This window comes from Mastigoproctus giganteus, chromosome 3, assembly GCF_048544385.1.
Source record: "Mastigoproctus giganteus isolate SK-2022 chromosome 3, ASM4854438v1, whole genome shotgun sequence".
In the NCBI taxonomy this organism is placed as follows: Eukaryota; Metazoa; Arthropoda; class Arachnida; order Uropygi; family Thelyphonidae; genus Mastigoproctus; species Mastigoproctus giganteus.
In genome coordinates this window covers 238,028,196-238,055,592 of record NC_143577.1, presented here as the reverse complement: position 1 = coordinate 238,055,592, position 27,397 = coordinate 238,028,196, and the positions used below count along the sequence as shown (strand labels likewise).

General features: G+C 35.6%; 1 protein-coding gene across 1 annotated transcript in view; it reads right to left on the bottom strand.

Annotated features, from left to right (window-relative positions):
- Nucleotides 1–3,643: 3,643 nt before the first annotated feature.
- Gp93 (heat shock protein 90 Gp93) overlaps nt 3,644–27,397 on the bottom strand; it is a 90,085-nt gene continuing 66,331 nt past the window's right edge. Inside the window, exons 11-17 of the mRNA XM_090369725.1 lie at nt 25,406–25,577; nt 21,240–21,485; nt 20,654–20,790; nt 19,629–19,707; nt 17,759–17,914; nt 17,468–17,536; nt 3,644–3,969 (exon numbers count right to left, since the gene is read on the bottom strand). Coding sequence (XP_090225851.1) covers nt 3,943–3,969; nt 17,468–17,536; nt 17,759–17,914; nt 19,629–19,707; nt 20,654–20,790; nt 21,240–21,485; nt 25,406–25,577 — 886 coding nt within the window. The 3' untranslated portion in view covers nt 3,644–3,942. The remainder of the gene's footprint in view (nt 3,970–17,467; nt 17,537–17,758; nt 17,915–19,628; nt 19,708–20,653; nt 20,791–21,239; nt 21,486–25,405; nt 25,578–27,397) is intronic.

Here is a 27,397-nt window from a genome sequence, read left to right as displayed (position 1 = left end):
TACACCACATAGTGTAGTATCATTAACCTCGCCCTGAAATCTCATTATTCTATCAAGCAACAATATCTGCATCAAGTCTGTAATAAATTAAGAACACCTTCTCCCAATGATTGGTCAACTTGAAAATCACTATAAATTTGTCACGAAACACTAGCTTTGGAAATTAGAGACCACCACAGAAATAAACTGAACAGGCTATCCCGAATATCTGACATCCACATGCTAATTACCCCATACTGCCACTTTCAACTTGTGGTATGGCTTCCCAGCCTCATATCACTAATCTCTCTAAAAGATCCCTGACCAAATTTCGCTTAGGTCCAAAGGCTTAAACTACAATCTATCCCTGCCAATTTGCCTAAGAAACAACTTGTTATAGAGGTCGAATTTGGACTTCGGAACATCCCGTAGAAAGAGAATCATTCAACAGATAACCAGGTAGTGAACAAACGTAAAAGCCCACACCTCCCCAAATTAAAAAGTAAAAAACCTCAGAACTACGTGACCGTGATAGAAAAAGCTGACAATGGCAATATGGTTGCAGTTTTAGACAAGCAAGATTATCTCAACAAATTAAATTCCATAGTATCACTGACAAAGAAGTCAATCCAGACTTTTTTACAATTTAGTCAACCAATACAATAAGAATTTAATGACATACCAAAAAAACAATTACATTACAATGGCCCAGTTAAAACAATTAAAAGCTAGGACGTACAAGATACCCACACCTTCTGGCCAGGTCAAACTACATAAGACAGGTTTCCCCATTCGTCCCATACAAACACTCTGCATTAGCTTCCCACATTTTATATATATATATATATATATATATATATATATATATATAGTCAAACTGTTCGGACAAACCACAAAATTTGGAATAAAAAACTACGATTCACTAGTTAACATCCTAAAAAAAAACACTTAATGATAAAGACAACCTATTTTCCCTAGATGACACCTCTTTATATAAGAACGTGAATGTTGCATACACCCTGAACAGGCTAAACAAATACCCTCAACCAATTAACCATACAAAACTCCCAATTACTGCTATATTCGACCTGATAAAACTTAACTGAAGCCAATTATATCACCTTCCTAAGTAAAGTCTTCAAACAGTTTTATGGCCTACCCATGGGATTAAATTTAAGTGGCTTACTTGCAGAAATATACCTTACCAATATCAAAAACAGTACATTTAACTCACTTTCTTCTGTGGATCATCTACTATGGTAGATATCTGGACTATATACTCTGCATCACAGATGCGGGAAACATACAGAACATCCTACAAAACTTAAATAATATCCATGCAAAATAAAGCTTCATACTAGAATCCAAAAATACAGAAACAAAATCATTACATTTTTTAAATTTCGCCCTCACATAGGTTATGAACAAAATTCAATTCAGCATATACAGAAAGGCCACCAACACTGGAATGCTTCTTAATTACAACAGCTATCACCCATTCACCTATAAAACATCCATCCTGCATCAATTTCTTAATGCCTACAAATACTCAACATCTGAATCAGCCCTAAACAAAGAAATACAAACACTGAAAAACAGATTTCAAAGTAAAGGTTATCCCCTACCTATTATAAACGACAAGCAAAAAACAGATTATGCAATACCTTGCCTATTATTGTTACTAACAATAATAACATAAAAAAATATTTTGTTTTACCATATTGAACAATGGTTCAAACAACTAAATAGTATTTTCAAAGATACACAATTCAAAATCATAGCTAAACCCACAACAAAACTACACGCAACCCTAAAAAAAAAAAAAACACTAAGTGTAATCCTCTTCCACATTCCAATTAAATGATTTAGCCTATAATGTATCTTGTAAGGATTGCAACTCCTCATACCAGGGATCCACTAGTGGATCTCTGGTATACTTAGTGGTTCAAACCACTAAGGTCCTCTACTTAGACTCCATGAGTTAAGATGGTATCCACCAAGCCCAAAGTTACCACCTTACTTTGGAGAAACAAATGGTCCACTAAAGCCCATGGTATACAATATCATCATGCTATTGACAAATGAGCACATTTTCTTCTGAAAATACTAAAGAAAGCATAAAAATATAATCTATCAACAGAGAGTACTGATAAGCCATGGCCAGTCAGCTAGAAACAGTCCCATAATCTAAAGTGCAACCATGGTTTCTTTCTGTAGTCCACAGTAGTGATCTGAGGGATAAAAAGAGGTCCCCCTTCCCTTCTCAGAACTGTTCCATCTCCTCAGCCAAATATTTACCAATTAATCACATTTTATCCCTCATGCTTAAATTCTATCAAACTGTGACCTGTCCCACTTTGCAGATGCAACCTTACTCCCAAGGATATCTGCAGAAAAGCAAAATGTACAGAATCTTAAGACAGTTCTTACACACCAAACTCCAGAGGCATGACTGACACTTCCACAATCATTTCTATGGTGTCCATTTATACCCATCAACAACCCTCCTGAGCTTAAGTGTACAAAGTTTCTTGTTTTTAAAAGTAATTTATATATTCATAAAGAATAACGATACCCCTTTAGATACAACTTTGGTACCTCACCAATCTCACATGCTTGGTGGAAACATCAAACAGCAAAGTGTCAAATTTTTACAAGATAGTAGAGAAATCCATAACAATCTGCTTCTCAAAATATGTATTACAAGGAGTGCAATGCTAAGTTTAATCCAGTGTGTATGTGCTACTGCAAGGGAGGGCTGGTGAATTTTTTTTTTTAAAGGAGAGCCTGGGTATTTTAAAAAATAATTAAAAATGTTTAATGTAAAAGATTTTTCACAGTTCATAGATTGAAAATAAAGATAGAATAAAAAAAAATAATGAATCAAATTATTTCTAACTGTCAAGGTTAGAAAATGGTTACTTTTCCAAGTGCACGTTTTCAAACACTGGTGCAAAAAATAGAATAAAGAAATTGTGACCAATTAGTTTGTGAACACTTTCTCAAACACAAAATAAACAATCTAAAACAGTAACTCAGCAAAAACCCCAAAACAAGAGCAGTAATTCTTTACCAACACTTTTGCACAACTTTAAGAAAAGTTGTGCAAGATAGTTTTAAATTCTTGCAAGTATTATGCATGCAGTAGGCCTTGCTGCTTAGTCCCACAGGCAGGCAGAGGGTCACTGGAAAAAAAATTGTCCCAAACTAACCTGTGGTTCTGTTATTGGATTTGTAAATAAACGGTATTATTAGAATAAGCTTTCACTATTTTTTGCAGTTTCATAGCTACCATTGGTGTAATCAAACAAATATCAAATTACTAGTTACATGTAACTTAAGTTTCCTGAAGGTTTGCCAGCAAAATGCTTTCCCAATATCTGCTTCACTGGCCAAATTAACAACTGTTCCTTGACAGATCCATGGAACAATTGAGTTACATACTATATAAGAAAATTTACCTGATTGGCAGATAGTTCCCTAGTATATATAAAAATTAAACACCATCTCATGGTGCTATTCAAGGAACCTTGCTTGCTAGTTGTAGTATCCCCAATTCAGTATACACATTTAAAAAGCATTCTTTAATACTAAATATTTCAAAATTATCAAAGTTATGTATAACTTTTGGAATATCATATGATAAAGTAATAAAAGCATCTGCTACAATTAAATTAGATTTTATTTATAGAAATACAAATACAACCACTGCATAACTAAACATAAGACCAGCTATGAACCAAATCTTGAAAGAGTTTACTCTTAAGTCTGTTCCAACAACACAATTGGTGGGAAGGGGTTTATTTACAATGAGTCATTTGGAATTGTCAAAAAAAATGACAAGGGAGCACCCAGTGCCCCATCAATATACAAAGCACCAGCAGATGCAGTGGCCCCTGGCATGGTTACTGTTGATGTGATGGATGACATGAAATGGAAGTCAAGTCTAAGTAGCATTTTTTCTCAGAGCTCATCATGTTCTTCTTGTGCCTGCAAAGACATTAATCATCTAATGTAGTGACTTAAGTCAATGCTTAGAGTTAAATTTCAGGTCTTAATATAAGACCTTTTCCAAGTATTAAAGAATCTGGTCCATAATAGTAAAAAGATTTTATTGATAAATGGTCAAACCCTCTCAGACACAAGCAAAAAAAAAAAAAAACTGAAGGCTAAAAAGTCTTATCCAAGCTATTAATCACATTTGGATACAAATATGAAAAATCCAAGAAAACACTTTAATAATCATTTGTGTGAAAAAGGCATTAGGTGTTTTCATAAAAATTGTAGTGCAAGGGAACACTAAATTAAGCCATGTGAAATTAAGGCTTTAGCACACTAGGCAAACGTGCATCACAGTTCTTTATTCCAGTTTCTCGGCTCTATTAGTATTCTGAAATGTTACCTCTGATTGATTATGTTAAAATGTATGCAAGTTTTTCATTAACATAGTCTATTAAAAATTTAGTCAGCATTTTCCTCCAATCTTCTATATTTCTTAAAGCTTTTGGTTTACAGACACTAAATTACAAGTTAGTATAAAAGTTGAATATAGTTTAAAATTTAAGTTTAATCAGATGTTTTATGTACCAGATGACAAATTCTGAATAAACCAAATAGAAAAATGGCAATTATTAGGTACATATAATAGCAACCTAGATAATCTGCAAGTATTAGGTTTATAAAGGGACTGGGCATTAATAGTTGGCATTTACTTATTTCTCCCCAACATTACATGATCCTTCTGCCTCTACTTAAACCTTAAATATTAAAACAGAAAATTAAAATATCATTAAACAGGAACTCCCTGACTTGTGTAAATTCAACTTTATGTAAGTTTTTGCTGGCCGGTGCAAACTTTAAAAAAATCTTGGAAAATTATTTTGCATTCCATAGGAATAAATGGAGCTATTGTGAAAATATTGTAATGTGAACCCAATAACTTTTTTTTTGTAATTTGTTCCAAGTCCTTGGAAGTTAAATTTTGCTATATTACTAAGCTATTTATCTCTCTAAAATGTCATTTTTAGAACTGAAATTGCACTACCCTTTCATCGTTATAAGAATCAATTTTGAACACCTTTGTGATATTTTTCATAAATATCATTTCTGGAGGTCGCTACCATAAAACAAAATAGGAAAGCCCTAGTAAACTATCTTATTGCATTTGCAATAACTGCAATTGAGTGGGTTTTTATGCTATTATTGTGAGATGTGTTCCCCTTCACTGAAATCAATGATATAAAAACAAATTTTCAGAAACTTCTCTTCATTCCTATTTCTGTATTACATGAAGGGAAAGCAACCAATGAAAAGTGCAAGTGGTGGTAGTGCCAGGAAACTAAACAAAATTGATTTAGAAATGAAGATGAAAAGGATTAAGAAGTACAAAGCAGGACAGTGTCATCTATTGCAAGGGAATTAGGTCTTGCTGCTTCAATGGTGAATACTATTTTAAAGGACAGCACATGTATAAAAGAACATGTCAAAAGATCAATGCCCTTAAGATCAACAGTGATCACAAAACAGCATTCAGGTGCTATATCGAAGATGGAACAGCTGTTAATAATATGGATGGAGAATCAGATTCAAGAGCGAGTGCCCCTGAGTCTAATGATCATTCAAGCAAAAGCAACAAGTATTTATAAAGATATTAAGGATAAGTACAGTGAACCCCAAACCCAAGTTTGTGGTAAGAAACAGGTGGTTTTACAGGTTCAAACATTGCACTGGTTTTCACAACGTTAAAGTGTGCAGTGAAGTCTGCACTGTGCTGATTCTGTAGCTGCAGAATCAACACTGGCAGACATCAATTTTGGAGAAATTGATGAAGGCAGCTATTCAACGCAGCAAGTTTTTAACGTTGGCGAGACTGCTCTGTATTGGAAAAAAAAAATGCAGGATCAAATATACATTGCCAAAGAGGAAAAGAATGCCAGGTTTCAAAGCATCAAAAGATAGCCACGTTCTTGCTTGAGGCTAACGCAGCAGGAGATTACAGATTAAAACCACTGCTTGTGTACCATTCTGGAAATCCTTGTGCATTTCAGGGCATCAATAAAGCCACCCTATCCGTGCATTTCCAATCAAACCAGAGAGCATGGATAACAACATCTCATTGAGGATTGGTTCAAATGTTGTTTCATTCCAGAGGTTGAAAAATATTGTAAAGACAAAGTACCAAAGTATTTTTGTAGTCTGCAGCCTCCAGGGTTTCCCCTATTGCCACGATTTTTCCTGTAAGTTTTTAAGCCGGCCTGTGTGTGTATGGGGAGGTTTTTGTCTGAGTGTGTGTTTTGTTGTGTGTGTATGCCGGCACCTGGAGACTTTGCAGCCAGGAGGCAGGAACTCATATATCCTGCATCCTGACTCCCGTCCCTAGCCACATGGAGGCGCCCCAGGGAGTCTAGCTTTCACTAAAGGAGGTTCTAGGACCTCTTTGGAGTAAAAAAAAAAAAAAAACCAACATTGTGCCTCGGTCTCTTGCAGGGCTCAATCCTGTCCAAGAGTGAGGAGCGCGAGAGGAGGAGAAAAAAAAATAAATAAAAATAAAAAAAAAAAATAAAAAAAATAAATAAATAAATAAAAAAAATAAAAATAAAATAAATTTATAGCCAATGGCTTCAACCCAGTCCTTTAGGGCTATAACCAAGTTCAATGTTGTATTCTTACTTCTTGTGTTATTTCTCTGTCTCTTGCAGGGCTCAATCCTGACCAAGAGTGGGTTAGCAGTAACTAAGCACACAACAAAAAAAAAAAAAAAAACATAAAATAACAATTCTTATTAAACAGGGTAAGGGTACTGTACTGTACTGTGCATATTTCTCTGCCTCTTGCAGGGCTCAATCCTGACCTGGAGAGAAATGGACGAGAAGCTTTAAAAAAAAAAAAAAAAAAAAAAAAAAAATTTTGCCAATGGCTTCAACCCAGTCCTTTAGGGCTATAACCAAGTTCATGTTGTATTTTTACTTCTTGTGTTATTTCTGTCTCTTGCAGGGCTCAATCCTGACCAAGAGTGGATTAGCAGCAACTAAGCACACAAACACACAAAAAAAAAAAAGTGTTCAGTTGTTATACACGTAGGTCCTGAACAGTAGGGTGCATTGTTATATGTTTTCCTAAGTACATGCTGCTCACATTGGGCAGTGGAGAGACTCTCTCTTTACAGCCTCGTGTGTGAAGAGTGATTGGCATTTCCTGCCATTCCCTCTCCATTCACCAGCATAGTATCTATTTCTATGTGCACTAGTAACCGTATCAATCAGAATTTAGGTAGAACTTTAACCAGGTCTTTTATGTCAATAAAGCAACCAAGGTTGCTTGTGTGAATGGCTGCAACCTAGTCTCTTAAGGCTTTAACCAAGTCTTTGTGCCTTTGCATACAAACATGGTTGTTTGTTGACAGTAGTCCGTTCTTTTAATCACGTCCTTGGGTTCCTTGTAGGGTTTTTCTTCTTTTAAATAGCTTCTCAGCGAATGTGGAGAGGAGGTGTAACGAAGCTTTAGAGGCTATGAGCTTTGGAAAGTCAGCTGCATTGTTTACGTTTGCACCTAGGAGTAAGGGTTGCTGGAGGTCTGTGTAGAGATGACAATTGAGGATCAGATGTTCCACCGTCTCCTCCGAGCCACAAAGGCAGAGTGGAGTGGGGGCCAGTCCAAGGTTGTGAAGTCTGGTGTTAATACTACCATGTCCTGTTAAAAGAAATGTTGTGGTCAGACTGTATTTCTTCCACTGTAGATTTTTACTGTGGTTATATACCTCGGGAATGAACTTGTATGTTTCTCGTCCGAAGTGAGAGGTATGCCAGGTATTTTGCCAGTCTGAGGTAAACTGGTTGTATAGACGGGTTTTATCCTCCATTGTAAAGACAATGACATTTCTATTAGATAATGCTCCTGGATATCCTATGCATCTAGATGATTTCAATTTGAACGAGAGAATTATATATTTCTACCGCCAAACACTACTTCACTCATCCAACATATGGATCAGGGTGTTATTTTGAATTTAAAAGCATACTATTTTACACACAACATTTGCTCAGGCATTGTCTGCAGTAGACAAAAAGATTTTACATTAGACTTTTGGAAATCTTACAATATTTACCACACCATCTTAAACATTAAGGACTAGGCAGAAATTACTAAAATTTGTTTAAATGTCACATGGAAGAAAATATGCCCACAGCATGTAAAAGGCTAAGGATTTGAAAAAGACTAATCAAATGAAGAGGTTACAGATAAGATTGTAAAGTTATTTCAGTTGGAGGTTGATGCCAATAACGTGTAGAAGTTAGAGGAAGAAGAGAAGGAATTATCTAATGAACTTATTGACTTAGGCAGTGATAGTGAAAGAAGAAAATGCTGACAAAGCTCAAGATGAACCAAATGAGGAGCCAAGACACTTCATCACCAGAGAGATGGCAATGGCATTTCATGAAATTGCATTGGCAAAGTTTGAGAAGATGGATCCTGATGGCAAATGATTCTTAAAGTTAAGAGGGGTAAATGATATGCTTGCCTGCTACAAAGAAATCTACAATGAAAAGAAAAAGCCACCGTCCAGTCATCCATTAATGTTCTTCTGTAAGATTGAGTGGTCAACCCCTTCTAAATCTCCACAGCCCTCAACCTCCGCAGTGGCGTACTTATCAGCTGAAGACATCTATTATGGCAATAACGCTCGAGAGGTAAAAACCTTACTGACATTATGCCTGTCTCTTTTGTAATATTTTTAAGTTGCATGCTTTTCTAATTTTTCCTGCAAGAGATAAAAAATTGAATAAATACAATAAACAATTCTATTTACATTGATGGGCACAAAAGGTGATATAGTTGTACACGTTGGCATTAATGATATCAAGAGTAGGTGACTGGCAGAATTGCTTAACAAGTACAGGTCACTGTTGAAAAAAAGCCGTGAAATAGGGTTGAATTTGAAAGGTGTCTGCAATTCAGCCCAGACACGATAGGAGAGAGTATATGATGAGAGCCTTGTCGATCAATTCGGCCCTGGAAAGATTGTGTAAGGCTCAAGGGGTAGAATTTTTTCAGCCTGGACCATACTTGTTAACAGGAGAGATTGCTTCTACAGGGATGGGATACACTTAAATAGAAAGGGTGCAAGAATATTTGCTGATGCTATTGAGGCAGTGTTAGGTGGGTTGGAAAACTGCTAGCTTGGGGGGGAGACAAAGACGAATAGATTAACAGTAGCCACTGGCAGAGGTGAAAGATTCTTGCACTGCTTCTATTGGAATGAGCAGAAGCCTGAAAAACAAGATTCAGGATATTTCAGAGACTGCTGGGAGTCATTGCAGTACAAGTAAACACATGGGTTGTGTTAGGGTAGCTAAGAATAGAAATAGGTGCATGTATACTTGCGTGTACACCAATGCTAGGAGTTTAGTAAATAAATTTGATGTATTGCTCAAAACATCAAAGGCAGATATTGTTGGGATATCAGATATAAGGAATGCAGAACTGGAATTTGGGGAGTACGTCTACAGAAAGGATAGACAGGATAGGAAGGGAGGAGGGGTTATGCTATTAGTTAAGAAATACATAAAATCCAAGGAAGTGAAGCCAGTCGACATTGCTGGACAGTGCAGTGTTGAGTCAGTTTGGTGTGACATAAGCATTGGGAGATCAAAATTGAGAGTAGGAGTGTGCTATAGGCCTAATGACTCTGATGAGTATAATAAGAAACTGTACAGGGAAATAGAGTGGGCCAGTAAATCAGAGAGTCTTGTAATGGGAGATTTTAATTTCCCAGATATTGACTGGAATTTGGGGGCTGGTCACTCACAGACTAACAAGGCTTTTGTGGATTTATTGGATGATTGTTTTCTACATCAGCATGTTTGGGAGACAACTAGAGGGAGGAATACTCTTGATTTGATTATCAGCAGTGATTCTTCATGCATTAAGAATCTGCAGATAAATGAACCACTAGGTGGCAGTGATCACAGTGTGCTGAAGTGGGATTTACTCAAAGAGGTAACTACCATTAGGGGTAAAGGAAAGGGTTATTGCTTTTGTAAAGGCAACTACGATGGACTGAGACGGTATTTAAATTCTATACAGTGGGACCAACTGATGTTACCAACAGCAAATGCAAAATGGGAAGCATTCAAAGAACTTATCTTGGAAGCTACTAGGCTTTACATACCAACTAAGAATATTGTTCAAGGTTTAGGCCTAAATGGATGTCAAATGAAGTGATGAGGCATATGGCAGAGAAGAAAAATGCATAGGATACATATAAATTAACACATGACACAGAAGTCTATGATAGATACAAGTTGATCTGTAACCAAGTTACAAAGGAGGTTAGGCAGGCGAAGGCAGATTACGAGAAATCTTTGGCAAGGGATGCAAAGAAAAACAGCAAAAAGTTCTTTACTTATGTAAACTCTAGAAGGAAGGGGATGAATCAGATTGGTCCACTTGATATCAATGGGTCAACTGTTGATGATCCTGCTCAGGTAGCTAACAAACTAAATGAATATTTTGCATCAACATTCACACATGAGGAGTTATTTAGCGAGGGGAAAGCCAGAGTTGTATTCAACTCTAGCAGTAAGCTAGAGAATCTTGTAATAACTGAGAGTAAAGTGGAGGAGAAATTGTTGAAGATAAATACAAGAAAGGCACCCGGGGTGGATGGGATCTATCCAGTTATAAAGGAGGCAGAGGAAGTAAGCAAACCCTTAGCCATAATTATGAGAGCTTCCTTGGACTCAGGGGAAGTACCCACAGACTGGAGATGTGCAAATGTGACCCCAATTCACAAAGGAGGATCAAAGGCTGACACAAGCAATTATAGACCTGTGAGTTTAACTTCTGTTCCAGGAAAATTAATGGTTTGATTTGATTTGGTAGTTGTTGGCGCATCGGCTTCTGTGGCCATATTGCACCTCCCAAGGTTTTTGCAGTACTTTGATCCAAGCCCGAGGTGGGAATCGAACCTGCAACCTTTAGGTTGCTGGGCAGGTACTTTACCCACTCGGCTAGCCCGGTCGGCAGGAAAATTAATGGAGGCACTAGTTAAAGAAGCACTGCAGGATCATTTAGACAAGACTTCAGTTATAGCTCGGACACAGCATGGTTTTGTTAAGGGGAAGTCTTGCCTGACCAATTTGATTGGATACTATGATGCAGTCACAAAGGCTTTTGATACTGTTGCACATTGAAGACTGCTGCACAAATTGGAGCAGTGTGACATTGGAGGCAAATTGCTGCTGTGGATAAAGGGGGAGAAGACAGAGTGGTAATCAGTGGACACTGCTCGTCGTGGACTAATGTTATTAGTGGAGTCCCTCAGGGCTCAGTGTTGGGTCCATTATTGTTTTCTGTATTCATAAATGATATTGATGATGGTATATCAAGCTTAATGTCGAAGTTTGCAGATGATACAAAGGTAGGCAGGGTTGTCAAGGACACTACTGACACTATGCTGCTGCAAAAGGATCTGGAAAGGTTGAGCAGATGGGCTGAGAGGTGGCAAATGAAGTTTAACATTGACAAATGTAAAGTACTACACATGGGAAGCAGTAACCCCAGAGCAACGTATCAACTCTGTGGTACTACACTGACAGTGGTAGAGAATGAAAGGGACCGGGGGTGGTTGTGCAGGCAGATATGAAGTTCTCTGAGCAGTGCAGATGGGCTGCAAGAGTAGCTCATGGTATATTGTCAATGATATATAGGAATTTTTCTAGCAGGGATAAGGAGGTGATTATTCCCTTGTATAAGGCAATGGTCAGGCCACACCTAGAGTACTGTATACAGGTCTGGAGGCCTCATTTCAAGAAGGATGTAGAGCTGCTGGAACGAGTACAGAGAAGGGCAACAAGATTAGTGAATGGAACAAAGGGGTGCTCTTACGAAGAAAGGCTTAAGTTTTGCAAATTACAGTGTCTGGAGACTAGGCACCAGCGAGGTGATAGAGGTGTATAAAGCATTGAATGGTTTGAGCATACTTAATGCTGATGGGATTCTTCCTCTCGCTCAGAATAATCACCTGAGAGGGCATAAATTCAAATTGAGGAAAGACAAATGTAGGATAGACGTGCAGAAATTTGCCTTTAGCCAGCGGGTGGTTGGTTGGTGGAACAGACTCCCATCCCTTGTCGTGGAAGTTGATAGCCTAAATAAGTTTAAGGCTCAGCTGGACAGGTATTTTGAACGAACAGAGGGGTGAAGTGGAAGTGGTTTTTTTTTTGGCTGGTGCTGCATAAGCTTGCTTTCTTGCATCAAATGCCTCTACTAATACTAAATGTTCGAACATTTCTTTTTTGATTCAAATCAATTCAGTGTGCACAGTTGTGAGTTCTGCACAAGCACCGGGGAAATTCCGACTTATGTAGCGTTCCGTGGAACGCAACCCTTATGTAAGTCGGAAAGTTCCTGATTTTAATCTCTAATGTGAAATTACTATGTGTAATCAATAGATTTAACTATTTGTGTCTATAAAAAGACATTCTATTCTTCAATGCATTATACTCTTACACACAGTGAACACAAAACAGTCCACAATCTAATTTCAGGAACAAGAAAAAAATTAACTTTAATAATCAGTTATGTTCCTACGAAAATATTATAAACAATTTTACATTCCTTTTAATACAACTAAAAATTAAAATATATAAATCAAATTCTCTCAAATTATTGTAGTATTTGGTTTGGATTCCACACACACAAAAAAAAAAAGTTGTAAGCATATTCATGTTCAACATTTTCAAAGAATCATTTTATGTATTAGTGACTGCCTCAATTACAGGCACTTTACTTTGACAGCACTTATCAATTTGCAGTGTAATTAACAATAAAGTGACATACAAATATTTATAATGCAGGCTGCAAATTCTTCTCTCCTGAATTAGCTCTTCAGCCAAAAAAAATTTTCACCACTGCTGTAACATTGTATGATGTATTCCATTATGGTCTTAGTGTATATATTGCTACTACAGTGGTTCATAATCCATATAAATAGTCCATTCCGGTTATTTGGGACACATCAGGACTAGTGCATTTTGGCCCAATTAAGCGGCTGCCCCAATTATCCAAAGTTTCACGTAAATAGTTAAAAATACAATGTGCCCCCCCTTTTTTTTTTAAATTGGCTCAATGTACAATCAAATCATGTTACAACGAACTCAACATAGGAAAGTACCGCTCACTATACGATGTGAAGTAAGTGCCGGTCATTGTGATCACATTTGTGAATTGAATTTTAATTCTATTAAACAGCAATTCTAATTAGTGAAAATAGGAGGAATATTATCCACAGGCTATAAAGCAAAGATATATTAAGCACAAATTTACCCTTTATTACCTTTACCAATTAAAATTAAATGATACGTGAAAATCAGAAGAATATACATAATTGGAATAATTAATACGTACTGTAATATGTACATACGAACTAGTTGACATTTCTGTTCACTGACATTTGTGGGTGGGGGTTAAAATTTAAAATGGTAAAAAGATAAGCAATCAATAACAAAGAACACAGCACACACAAATTGCAAGTAACACGATATGTGCAAGTGAGAACGGATTAACGAGTTACAAAACTTTAAAAATAGGAATGAAGAAAAGATCTGAAAATTAATTTTTTTACATGATTGAAGATTTCATGGAAGTGTAAACACATTTCACCATAATAATCCACAGAATTCCAGCTGTCAGTATTATCGAGTTTACTGTCCATTTATGATAGATTTCACTAAAAGAAAAACCCAATAAACAGGTGACTGCTAATTGTTTTATGGTTGTGACCTCCAGAATTTCTACTGAACCACGTGGTACCGTCAGAGACAATCGTAGGATAATCTCCAGTGCTGCAGTCTCCTGCCCAGATTAAACAGCATGCTGTCCCAATTAAGCGAAGTAAACCCTGGCTATTTTCTCGATTGGTTTCTGTTTTTTAAGATTTTCCCCAAATAAACAGCTGCCCAGATTAACTGGTGGCCCAAATAACCAGAATCCACTGTATATATTAAAAACTAATTAGTAATTTTTACTATTACTGTATTGCCATACTATCTGTATCATATACTCAAGGGTGATCATTTTAAATGATCATTCATGAAAATAACTGAGTAAAAGAGTGCCAGAGACAATTTTACAAGTAATATCCATTCTCTGACATTACTTCCTTTTTCAGAGTGCTGAAAATGATAGCCACTGTGATCCCAACATAAATGAGCATTAAGCTTAGGAAATGCTTGAACCACCACAAAATATAACAAATTCTGTTAATAGGATTAGAGGTAAAGCAAGATGCTATTCTGCTTCTATTAAACAAACCATTCCTGTATCAAAACAATTGTTTGGTTTTTTTGATATAGGAGCAGAATGGTACCTTGCCTTACCTCCAACTCTAAGCATTAATTAATTTGCTATACATTGTGGTTCAAGAATTTCCCAAGTTTAGTTTAATAACAATATAACCATATTTTCATTACTTATAATAAATAACTGAGCCCATTTTAAAACCATCTGCAACCTGTTGAGAGCGATACTGGAAATGTTCAGTTCTGGAGTAAGTGAATTAGTGTACAAATGTGACATGTATACCTTTTGAAAGTGTGATCTCTAAATAAGACAGCTTCACCATAGATGAATATGAAGTGACTTTTATTGTCTTGCTGAAACCACACTTAAACATCAACTAGACTGACCTATAAAATAGGTAAAATCTGAATTTATATCACATGGCAATGATTTATTGCCATGGTGTCTAAGAAATCCAGCAGTGTATAGGAAAGAAAGGAATTGGAAACAAGGCATACAATAAGTTTAACTGTTGAATAATTTAAAACAGAGTAAACTCCTCAGAACAGTGTGATGCAACCACAAACTTCTCATACTAAATAGCAAACAGAATAAAAAGATACCACTGTAATCCCAATTTCTTATAGGAGCAAAGGTTCAAAGACTACACTGAAATGATTCACAGAATGCAGGGCATACTTCCTTCCAGAGCGCAATATACCAGGGTGTATAGTAACAGCAAGTCCTCCGAGCTGTTAATTACCATGCAGCACAAATGCCTTGAAATATCCCCACCAGAGAAAAAACCTGGGATGAAAAACTATGGGATGCACAGTTATTAATACTGCCAGGTGTAATTATCCACAATATGGCATTGTAGAAGGGTACATACTCATTTGCAGTCTTGGCATCAAGTACTGCAATCATACGATGCTTATGAAAGACAACCTCATATACACACTATGGTATATCAAAGAACAAAGTGCCTAAATCAAAAAACAGAATTTTACCAGGCCACAGCAACATTACCAAGGGAATCTTTACAATACTATATACACTGAGTGATCACTGAATTATGACCACCTACCTAATACTTCATAGGTCCTTCCCTTTTGCCATCAGTACAGCAGCTATCTGACGTGGCATTGACTCAACAAGATGTTGGAAGCATTATCTTGATCTATTCAGGCCAATCAAGCTGTGTGTAATGCAGTCAGCAATGCAGGTGATTGGTGTATCCAGATGCCTGATATGCCTTTCCATAGTGTCCCACAAGTGCTCTATGGGATTGATATCAGAGGAGTTCGGAGGCCAATCAATATGTTGGAAGTCAGAGCTGTTCCTCAAACCATTCTTGCACAAGTGCCCGGTGGCTCGGCACATTGTCATCTTGGAAGACATCACCATTCAGGAAAAGTAACATAGTGGGGTTTACAGTCAGCAAGCAGTTGACAATAGCAGAGATCACTGATCTGTGGTTCCACGTGCACCAGGAGTTCAAATTCCTGCCAGTGAAACTTGTCCCACACCATACAACCACCACCAGGTTGCACTTTTGATACCATGCATGATGGATCAAGAGCCTCATGTTATTGTCAGATCCATACACAACCATCCACAGTATGGAGTAAATAACTTAACTCATCCAACCAGCACACCTTCTTCCAGTCTTTGACGTCTGACTTGCATGCTCTTTGCATCAGGAGAGTCTTTTACGCCAATGAACCTCTGTTAGGAGGTTGTCTGCTGGTATAGCCCATACATGTGGGCGTGCAATGAATGGTCATGCCAGATATTGTTCCGAGTTGACCCCATGTTGTATTGGGTAGTCAACTCTTCAACAGTGCTGCACCTGTACGAGTTGTCTGACCCAGCACTCACCTCTAACATCAACCTTTCACTGACCTTTGCAGTTTTGCCGTCGGTTCGTTGTTTGACCATTTTGATGCCAGTCCTCATACACTAACTACGGTGGCTCTCTAACGCCCCACCATTTCAGCCGTTTGGGAAATTGAGGCACCAGCTTGTCCAGCACCCACAATCTGTCCTTTATCAAAGCCCAATAAAAATCCTTCCTTTACCCATCATGCTCTGAATTTTATTACCTACCGAACCACTGACACCTTATCATCTATGCTACATAGGTCGACTAACTCTGCACTCATACCTCACATGGTCAACGGGTTGCATTCAGTTTTCACAGGGATCACTGTATTAGCATAGGGGAAACTGAAAGACATCAAATGGTCACGTACTTGATCAAATTGAATTAAGTTACATTATTATGTAGATCAAATCAGTGTACAGGAGTGTCATATGCCTTGCATGCTGTAATAACAGCTGGAAAGAGGTACATAAGATATATTCCATTAGGGCTTCTACAGCTGAGCTGCCAACCTTAAGCATCTCCTGGAATGAATGAAGGTAATCTCCTCTACATCCAGTGACAGTCTCCATCTAATTACACTGAATTGTTTAGGCAGAAGTGCCATGCCAACTGCAAAACATTGTGTGGGTCCATTTACAAAAATACAGCTTTAAACCACTAGTAGTTGTAGAAAGTGCAGTTTTAATAAAAGTTACTCTCACACTAATGAAGATGTTAAATATTTCTCTTTCACAAGAGTGTACTAGCGTGGTACGAGCACAAAACACCAACAATTCAATCCCCCTCCCCAAAGAATTCTAATCTTTAACACCTTGTCAACTTAAGGCAATCCTGCATGAAGAATGGTAAGGTATTCTTATTTCGCCTGTCACAAAATGCAACAAGTGTATTGCATTATACCAGTAATATAGCTATGCTATATTAAACAAATGTTTTAGACCCAGCATTTTGAATGCAATAGCAAAATACAAAAGAGAAGTATATACACTACTTATTCTCCATTGATAATATACATCAAACCTCAGATTTGTGGCTGCATACTCTAATTTGACAGTCTGCTAATGAATGCTTGAAACAACTTCAGCATCCATATATTGACAAGCGGGGAGAGAAATTTAAGTGGTCATGATTTAAAGTCTTAATTAACTGGATACATTAGTCCATCTCTAACTCACGTCATGAAATTCTTTAACCTCAATCATGGATTAAGTGTTTTAACATTAACCTACTAGTCCTAGTGAGGTGCAATGGCAATTTCATAAGTAAAAAAAATTATAGAATCCGACAAACTAACAATAAGCATATACATCCATAATTTACCTCTTTCTCTTCATCTGTTATCTCTTCACCAGCTTCTTCCTCTTCCTCCTCTTCTGGTTCTTCTTCAACCTAAGATATAGAGATGAATTTGTCACATGTTTCAAGTATCTCTATATGATAAAAAAAAAGTATAATATTTACATCATTTTTAATGATTAAGAAAGTTTAACTGTGGTATTCAAATGGCTGAGAATACTAATTGAAAAATAAAATAAATTTCTCACCAAGAGAAATTTAAGTGATTCATGTACACTTACATAAAAAAAATAATAATAAGATTGTTGACATTACCTGGGCCTGCTCTGGAACCCCCAAAGTTTTTCGAAGCAACCCATCCACCCTGTCAGCAAACGATGATGTATCTGAGAGCATGTAACCTGACCTCAGAGTTGTTGTTTCAAACATAATACTAGCCATATTAAGTGCAACTGTATCACTCTTGTCTGCCTGCAAAGAGAAAAATAATTGCCATTTTTATAGGATATGTATAAGCAAATATAAGACTTGATTTGCTACCTTTAAAAGATTTGATAATCTTTTACTCACTGAAAGTAGTGAATTAGTTATGGATAGTTTTGCAAATTCTTTATTGAAAATTTTAGAAATTATTTAAAAATTGAAAAAATTTATTTACTATAAATTTGGCTCTTTGATAAACAGCTCAGATGGATTGAAGACTGTTTAGCCATTATGTTAAAATAATTCATAACAGTAATTTCTTTTGAATATAGCCTACAACTTGCCCAATATCTTAGATCTATATTGCAATTCAGGAGAACTGGATAACTGTACTCACTGCTGTCAAGCACCTGTCATTTACAACAATAGAAGTAATGCAAGTGATCCAAGCCCAGTAATTAAAAGGGGAGAAACATTTAATTATGTTTAAAGTTTTAAAAGATGAATTAAGTTATTTTGTATAATAAACTGGTCTAATGAAAACAGCAATAATGAAACCATATTTCTCAAATGAAGGAATCTTTTTGAAATGAAAACATCCAGATCTTAAAGCAGCATGGAAGGTTTTATTCCATTTTTAATAGGCTAGTGTTCTTTATTCAGTTTAAAAACCTTCAAGTATGGTTTTATTTGCAAACTATTCTCTGCCCACTGCCTCACAAAAACTGATATTTAAATGGCAAGTCTAAGAGGAAAAATATATCCAGATTTCAGCTGCTGAAAAGGTGCATGGAATTATGTCATTATGATGTGACATATTCCATCTAATGGTTGTCTCTGCTCACAATCTCAGAATTTTTCTACTTTTGGGAAACAATTGTTAATTTCTGTATATAAACTGTTAACAGAAATTAATTTCTGCATTAATCCTTTAGCCATGTTTTAGAGAAACATGTTGTCAAAAACAAAGTAAAAGATCAATTCAGCAATCTCATTCTTTAGATTGCTAATATAGAGAAAAATGAATTTTAAGAAAACTGTCAGTTTGTTTTACTCTTGTAATATGACCCATGTGTATCTAACATGAGCCATTGGATCTTAAGTGTTTGTAGTGATTTCTACTCTATCTCAAAAAAGCAACAGGGAATTATTTTTTGTCAACTGGAGGGGTGGGACACTGTTGTAATTAGTTGTAGCTAGCTGCCTAGCACAAGCAGTGCTATTAAACTATTGCGTTACAACTATTTTGAATTTAAATAGAAAATTAAGCTAGAGATTATGTAGACCTACAGTAATAAGCTTCTCTTCTACAACACAGCTTTGGCATATTTGTTGGAAATAAAGAATAAGAATTTACAGTGGAATGGAAGATGGAGGGATTAATTTAAGATTTGGTGTTGCCACGATTTTTTTTAGGTGAGATTTACAGGTAGGCTTTCAAGAATGCTGAAATTAAAACCCTCACTTGAGGTTGAATACTAAAACACTTCATTGTTTAATAAATTTAAAACAATGTATCACATCTTAGCTGCCAAGATACAGGAAGAGCTTAACTGGTAGATCAAATACAGCTGTAACTGTATATGATACATTGGGGATAGATCACCCTGAGGAGTAACATTATCCATGATTCAAAAACTCTCCACTCCATGACTGAACTACTACTCTACAATGTATGTCATTAGCGTAGCAATAACATGCAAATTTCAAAACCTAAATAAAATGGCAAGTAAAAGAAATAACTCAGTATATACCAACATACCTCAACTCGCCTAAGTAATTCTTTAATCAATGGATGACGAGGGTTCACCTCCAATGTTTTCTTCTGACTTAAATAGTAGCTGCAAAAGAATTTAAAGTTCAGTAATAAAAAAGATAACTTTAAATCTTAAACTGAATTTAAGGACTTGAGTCAATGCTTTAAGTTCATGAAAAGGCTGGCAACCATTCTTCAATGTGAGAGGATGGTCTTTTTGGTCATGTGTTTTCATTCCTCCCAAATAATGGAAGGTCCTTAATGCCAACTCAAAGTTCTCTAAACAAGTTCACTTTTTAAAAATGAATTTTGTATCAAAACCAACTCAAGACTACTACAACAGCCCACTCTGCTGCTTGCATAAATTCATAACTGCTTGTTCACCCAGTGTCAGATCTCATATCCATGAAAACTTAACTATTAGAAATATTAAGCTTTTAATAAAGAGCAGTCTTCTAGATAGAAAAGTTGATCTATGTTATGAAATGTTTCTTTCAAACTGATAAGAATTTAAGTGTCAATGTAATAGAAAAGTTACATTGTGAAATAAATTATTGCACTAACAAAGAATCCCCTCCACAACCTTCATGTATAAGGTAAAATCAGGTATTTCCCCTCAGTTTTGAAGATTAATCTGTTGAAGAAACTTGGCAATACACTATACAAAGTAGCAGTGTGTGTTGGGGGGGGGGGGGCTTCTGCAGGAAAGCAATGTTTGGCAGTTTTGGAAATAGTTAAATTTAAGATATTAAGTTAAATACATTTTCAAAGTAAAATAAAAAGGAATTTTTAAAACAGTATTGTCCTACAATATAGCCAAAAGCAAGTAGAGAGAACATAACATCTAAGTGCTACATTACACCCAAGTTAAAGCTTAAGTATACAGTCAAGTAAGAAAAATGAAACATGTACATAAATATATAGCAGTATTATCCCTTTCTATAAGTAATAGATTTCTCACTGAGTTGTAGTATGCTGCCAAAACTGTTTAATGGGGGGGGGGGGGTAAAACAATATTTAAAGACACTTACTCTCTAGTCGTATCATACATCTTGCTATGGGCATTACTACGAGCCAGTCTTTCCATATTACCTGTCCAGCCAAACTGGCTAGCCACAAGTGCACAAGGAGAGGAATGAAGTCTTTGTGAAACTGTAGCCTTTTGGATCTAGATTAAATTGTAAAAAGTTGAGGCTTACCTTGGTTATATGTAGTAAATTACTTTAGTAACAATAAACAGAAAACATAAATGTTAAAGTAATCACTCTCAAACAACTGTTACTTATTTATGATTCTTCCAGATGTGTGGAAGAATCAAATGCTATAATTAATGAACATTAGCAAGATTTTCATAATTAACTTCAATTTAGTTTAACTTTACTGTTACAAAATATATATGAACAATAGATGAATCAATACAAATAAAAAAAAAAAAGTTTGCAAGTCTTACTGACATCATTTTAGAATGCAGAATTTGAAATTAAATTAAGTGTGCTATGGGTGTTTAGTGGTGTTACACTCACTATAGTGCACCTTGACCATTAAATAATAACTAGACTATTAAAAGTTATAATTTGAATTCAAAAATATGCAGTGCTTATAATTAAAATTGCATACTTTGTCTTTCAAAGCTTCATCTTCCAACCATTTTGTAAGAGGCTCAAATCTTTTGTTAAGTGCTTCTTGCTTTTCTTTTTCTTTCTCTCCCTCCTCCATTTTTAATCCATCTTTAGCCACATTCTGGAACTTCTTTCCTTCAAATTCTGGTAATGCAGAGATGGCATATTCATCTACAGGTTCTGTCAAATACAGTACTTCGTAACCCTTTTTGATAAGCCGCTCAACAAAAGGACTGTTTTTAACCTAATATGAAGGGAAAAAATAATTACTCCTGGCATAATATTCAATTTGTGTAACAATTAAGTTACTTTCAATATTTAAGTTTTCTGGAAAAAATACTCCCAAAAACAAATATCTAAACTGTCAAAAATGCTTTTTCAGGTCACATGCAATTATTTTAAACAGAATGACATAAATATAAAAATAGCGAAATGCTTAAAGTGCGGTACTCACCTTGAATATAATCTGCAATAGTTTTATGAAAAGACTGATGGCTAAATATAAGGTGGAATGGTTAAATTAATGCATTAAGGTGGGATTGAGATTTAATTTAACGGAATTTTAAAATAAGCGCAAGGAAGCAGAAGTTCACTACTCCGTCCCTGGTTGTCATAAAGTAGGAAATAGTTAATCTGGAACATAAAAGAACTGATGTTCCAGATTAACTATTTTCTACTTTATGACAACCAGGGACGGAGTAGTGCACTTCTGCTTCCTTGCGCTTATTTTAAAATTCCGTTAAATTAAATCTCAATCCCACCTTAATGCATTAATTTAACCATTCCACCTTATATTTAGCCATCAGTCTTTTCATAAAACTATTGCAGATTATATTCAAGGTGAGTACTGCACTTTAAGCATTTCGCTATTTTTATATTTAGTCTATCACGGTACTATAAGAATTCTATAACTTTATACTTGACAGAATGACAAGTGTTATTACCTTCCTTAACCTACTCATATAGCACATTTTCTACTATGCTAACTAAATTTAAGTAGCAAATAGCATTAAAAAACAAAAAACATAAGACATTCTTTCCAACACAAGTCTGTTTGAAGTTGGTTTTATTCATATAAATGGGCAGTTGAAAAGTAAGGTCATGTTTACTATGAAAAAAACGACAGGTTTTGACAATTAAACCTCCTTTACAACATAAGTTCCAATGTTAAGAGAATTTTATTCCTTGGAAAAACTTTTCATCACATGTCTAACGAGAGTTGGACAGAAAAATAAAAAAAAATAAAAATCTAACTGTTCCAAAAAAAAAAAAAACACACACAAAGTAACCCTTGCAATAGTTTATTTTCCCATCCCTCAAGTTGCAGCATTTCATTACTAAATTTCACAGAAACTCTTTCCATTTTACCTGTAGTCTAATCTATCAACAAAGGAGAAGCATCACATTCTCCTCTATTAAGTAAAGGAATTAATGCAATTCAATAGTTTGAAATAAGTTGGAATTGACCAGTAGTTTCCCTTCCAAATGCTGCTTGTCTTGTTTAGATTATGTGCTTATTCAGTTTTTAAACACAAACTGCTCAATAACAAGACTGAAATATTTCCAAGGTAACAAGCAAAAAAAACAATGCAGTTCATAAATTTAATTTCCTTCAACTTTTTGTTTTCACAAATCTTATCACCTTAGTTTAGTCTCTAAAATGTAGTTTAGCAGACAATCTTTTTTTTTTTGCAAATTCAGAAAATAAGTTTCTTTTGGGGAAAAAAAAAAGCATTTACTTGATTTTGTTTTGATCTAGTCAGAAGTCAAGATTTGGTCCATCTTCAATGTTTAGGAAATTAAAGTTGCTATGCAAGGAAAAAAAGTTGAGGAAATTAAGATTCTGGCAGTAGCCAATAAATTACTTTGGGATCATTATACATCACTTGTCTACATGCCAAGAGAAAATAAATCTTAGTTGCAAGTAAGATTAAATTTCGGAAAATGGTTAGTGCCATTTATGAAACTTGAAATTATCTATATCCACTAATTTCAATCTACATTAAACAAGTGAAAACTGAAGCTGTAAATAATTATGCCCAAATATGAAACTAAGTAATACATTAATCTGAAGCAGAGCAACACACTAACTTTATTCAACTAATTACACAGCTATGATAAAATCATAGCTGTGTAATTAGTAAGAATAAAAGTGAGAGTAAAAAGGTGAGAATAAAAATCAAGTTGCAAGCTGATCTTTAGAAATATTTATCAAGTTTATCATAGTGAAGTCCCAAATTTCCAGATAAGTAGTTCAAAAGGAGAAGTACTTGTCTGGTAATTTTCACACAAATAGTTTAACAGAATTTGAGCCACAAGATCAGATTTCCGCATACAAAACCTATAACATAAGGCTAGCTGAGAGCTGCCAGGAAAGAAGTACTAAATAAATTAAAGAAAAAGATTTGACACTAAAGTTCAAAACTAAAAATCCTAGTACACAAGTAAACTTCAAGTTAAATTATGAAAGCAAGACAACTAAGTGAACAAAACAAGGCCATAATATTTTTGTCAAGGATTAAGTAAAGAAAATCTGCTCTAAGAAAAACATGCAGAGTTAAAATGAAAGTATAATTCAGTTATTTAGGCTAATACCTCAAATTTTCTTACTAAGCAATGAAGAACTACTTTTGTAAATGAGAGCTGCCAGGAAAGAAGTACTAAATAAATTAAACTGGATGCAGGGAATAACTTTGATATTATATATTTGGATCTTAGAAAGGCTTTTGATACTGCTGCACAAATTGGAGCAGTGTGGCATTGGAGGCAAATTGCTGCTATGGATAAGGGGATGGTTGAGTGGCAGAAGACAGAGAGTGGTAATCAATGGACACTGCTCAACGTGGACTAATGTTATTAGTGGAGTTCCTCAAGGTTCAGTGTTGGGTCCGTTGTTGTTTTCGGTGTTTATGAATGATATTGATGATGGGATATAAAGTTTAATGTCCAAGTTTACAGATGATACAAAGGTTGGCAGGGTCGTTAAGGACACTACTGACGCTATGCTGCTGCAACAGGATCTGGAAAGGTTGAACAGATGGGCTGAGAGGTGGCAAATGAAGTTTAACATTGAAAAATGTAAAGTACTACATATGGGAAACAGTAACCCCAGAGCAACGTATCAACTCTGCGGTACTACACTGACAGTGGTGGAGAATGAAAAAGACCTGGGGGTAATTGTGCAGGCAGATATGAAGTTCTCTGAGCAGTGCAGACGAGCTGCAAGAGTAGCTCATGGTGTCTTGTCAATGATATACAGGAATTTTTCTAGCAGGGAGGTGATTATTCCCTTGTATAAGGCAATGGTTAGGCCACATCTTGAGTACTGTATACAGGTCTGGAGGCCTCATTTCAAGAAGGATGTAGAACTGCTGGAACGGGTACAGAGAAGGGCAACAAGATTAGTGAATGGAACAAAGGGTTGCTCTTACGAAGAAAGGCTTAAGTTTTGCAAATTACAGAGTCTGGAGACTAGGCACCGGCGAGGTGATCTGATAGAGGTGTATAAGACTTTGAATGGTTTGAGCATGCTCAATGCCAATGGGATTCTTCATCTTGCTCAGAATAATCACCTCAGAGGGCATAAATTCAAATTGAGGAAGGACGGATGTCGGATAGATGTGCAGAAATTTGCCTTTGGCCAGCGGGTGGTTGGTTGGTGGAACCGACTTCCATCACTTGTTGTTGAAGTTGATAGCCTGAACAAATTTAAAGCTCAACTGGACAGGTATTTCGAGCAAACAGAGGGGTGAAATGGGAGTGGGTTTTTTTTTTTTTTTTTTGGCTGATGCTGAATAAGCTTGCTTTCTTGCATCATATGCCTCTACTAATGCTAATGCTAAATGAAGGAAAAAGGAATCATAATTTTCAGCAACTGATTGACCAACCTGTGTCCCTCAGCATGTCTCTTTCCAGGTGAGACTACTTCAATATGCATATAAAATTCTGCTTTTATTTTCTAACTAATATATACATGAATATTAAAACAACTTGGAGAAAACTGAAAGCATATTAATCTTTAAACAACTCATAACAATAAGCTGATTCTTATTCTGCTGAGAGCAGAATATTACCTTGAAAGAAGTCAGACAGTAACTGAACATCATAAGACTTAACTGTATTAAAAATTGTTAAATTATACATGCCACCTTAAGAGTTGCTTACTTCATCCAATGTTGCTCCAGCCATGTAATAAATATACTCTTGTTTCTCTTTCATTCGTTCAACATATTCCGACAAAGAAGTGTAATTTGAAAGAGAATTAGATGAATAGAATCTCACTAATTTTGCCAGCCTGGTACGATTAGCAGGATCTTCAATTATTCCAAGTTTCAAGCTATAAATTAAAGAGATAGTCAATTAAGTAAGTGGCAATGAATTAAGATGTCACATTCATAATCTATATCAGGGATTAAAGAATTAGCAAGAAATTCGTTTGTCAGGAACAGCAGGCTAATATTATATAAGTCACAGATGTACAGATGATTGCTACTATTTTTATTCCAAAAAATATTCAGTGATGAAGAATAATTGTTTTATAACCACGTACAAAACTATCAAAAGGCACTCTTCACTACTGTACATACAGTATACAAGCCTAGGACTTATCTATTGCCTCCTGTCTTCTCCCCCCCAATTACTGAAATTTAAGTGTTCTGTTTATATTCCAGCACTACTACTAGCTCAGTAGTTTATAACCAACCATTTTGAAAATGAATACAACTGTCAGTTACATTTACAGTAAACGTAAACTTCAACCAAAGCCAGCTCAAATGCATGCGCTACTGCAGTCACATTTGACCACTCAGCTACTCTGCTTTATTTTCTGTAAATTTGCAGAGCCCAAACATATCTACTGGAAGCTTAATTATATCACCTAGCAGCAAGTATCTCTTCAAAGTGCAAGAGTCATTGAGACAAGTTTGCTCACACTTTGCAGCTCTCCATGGCAGCTTAACTAGCAGTTTTTTTTTTTTAAGAGATCTATGTTTGATCTAGGCAAAGAGTTGTACCACTAAACACTTCTACAGATAAATATGCCACAGGGATAACAGAAACAAGCTCTAGTGCCATTAGATTTTTTACTAGCTCCCTTTTGATCATTTGTATTTTTACCAATGATCAAAAGGGATGCACAGCATAGACTAACTTTACTTTTCTATTATATGGGAAATCTCCCTTTGGCACACTTCAACTACTGTTTCTCAAATCTATTGCATATAAACATTCTCATCCAGCAGTCATAGTACTCATTTGCTTCAGTATGAAATTCAGAACTTTTTACCAACAGAAAAAAGTAATCAGTCATTCATGAGGATTTATGTAAGTTTATCAAAACTTAACCCAGCTTGCAATAATCCAATTAAAAAAATATTAAAAAATTTAGTTAGCAATGAAAGCATTTATTTAAAAAAAAAAAAATGTTAGATTGTTGTGTCCAACTTGTTTGTGCAGACATCATGAATTTTTAGCAAGAGCAATGCATTTCTACAAAGAGCATTTACTAATGTTAAATTGTCTTATTTGGTATAAGGTTGGTTGTATATTTGTTACTGAATTTCTTTGTATTGCAAAGGTGATTTGGATGTAATATTTAAAAAAAATAAACTTTGTGAAAAACCCATTTATGCACTGCAATAAGTGTATTTACTGCTGTCATAATGAAAGCCTTTGCACTTGTATAAATCACACTACATACTGAATGACATTTGTTGCCACAGTTACTTCAGTATCACCACTAACCAATGGGTTAGGCAGAAAATAAATAACTTTATATAGCTCAGTAAAGGATAGTGAATGCTTATAAGCTTTATATAGCTCTCAGTTATTCTGTTATATGTGGGAAATTCCTATGAGCTGTGATCAAGTTAAACTGTGCAGAATGGGAAAAGTGCTTAAAAAATGCAATAAATATTTTGTAAAGCAGTTTTATTGTACCACTCTACATAAAAAAATTAAACACTATTCTAAATTAATAAGATACATGCAAAACAGACTGCACGTGTAGTATTTATGGGGTGTGGCTATTAAATAACAAGACTGCACGCACACGCGCACACAGCAGTTAACCACCAACCTTTTCCTTGTTATCTGCCAAGTCACATGCTCATTCACTTTATAAGACAGGTTTCATTACCTTGTTTTTGCAGTTTACAG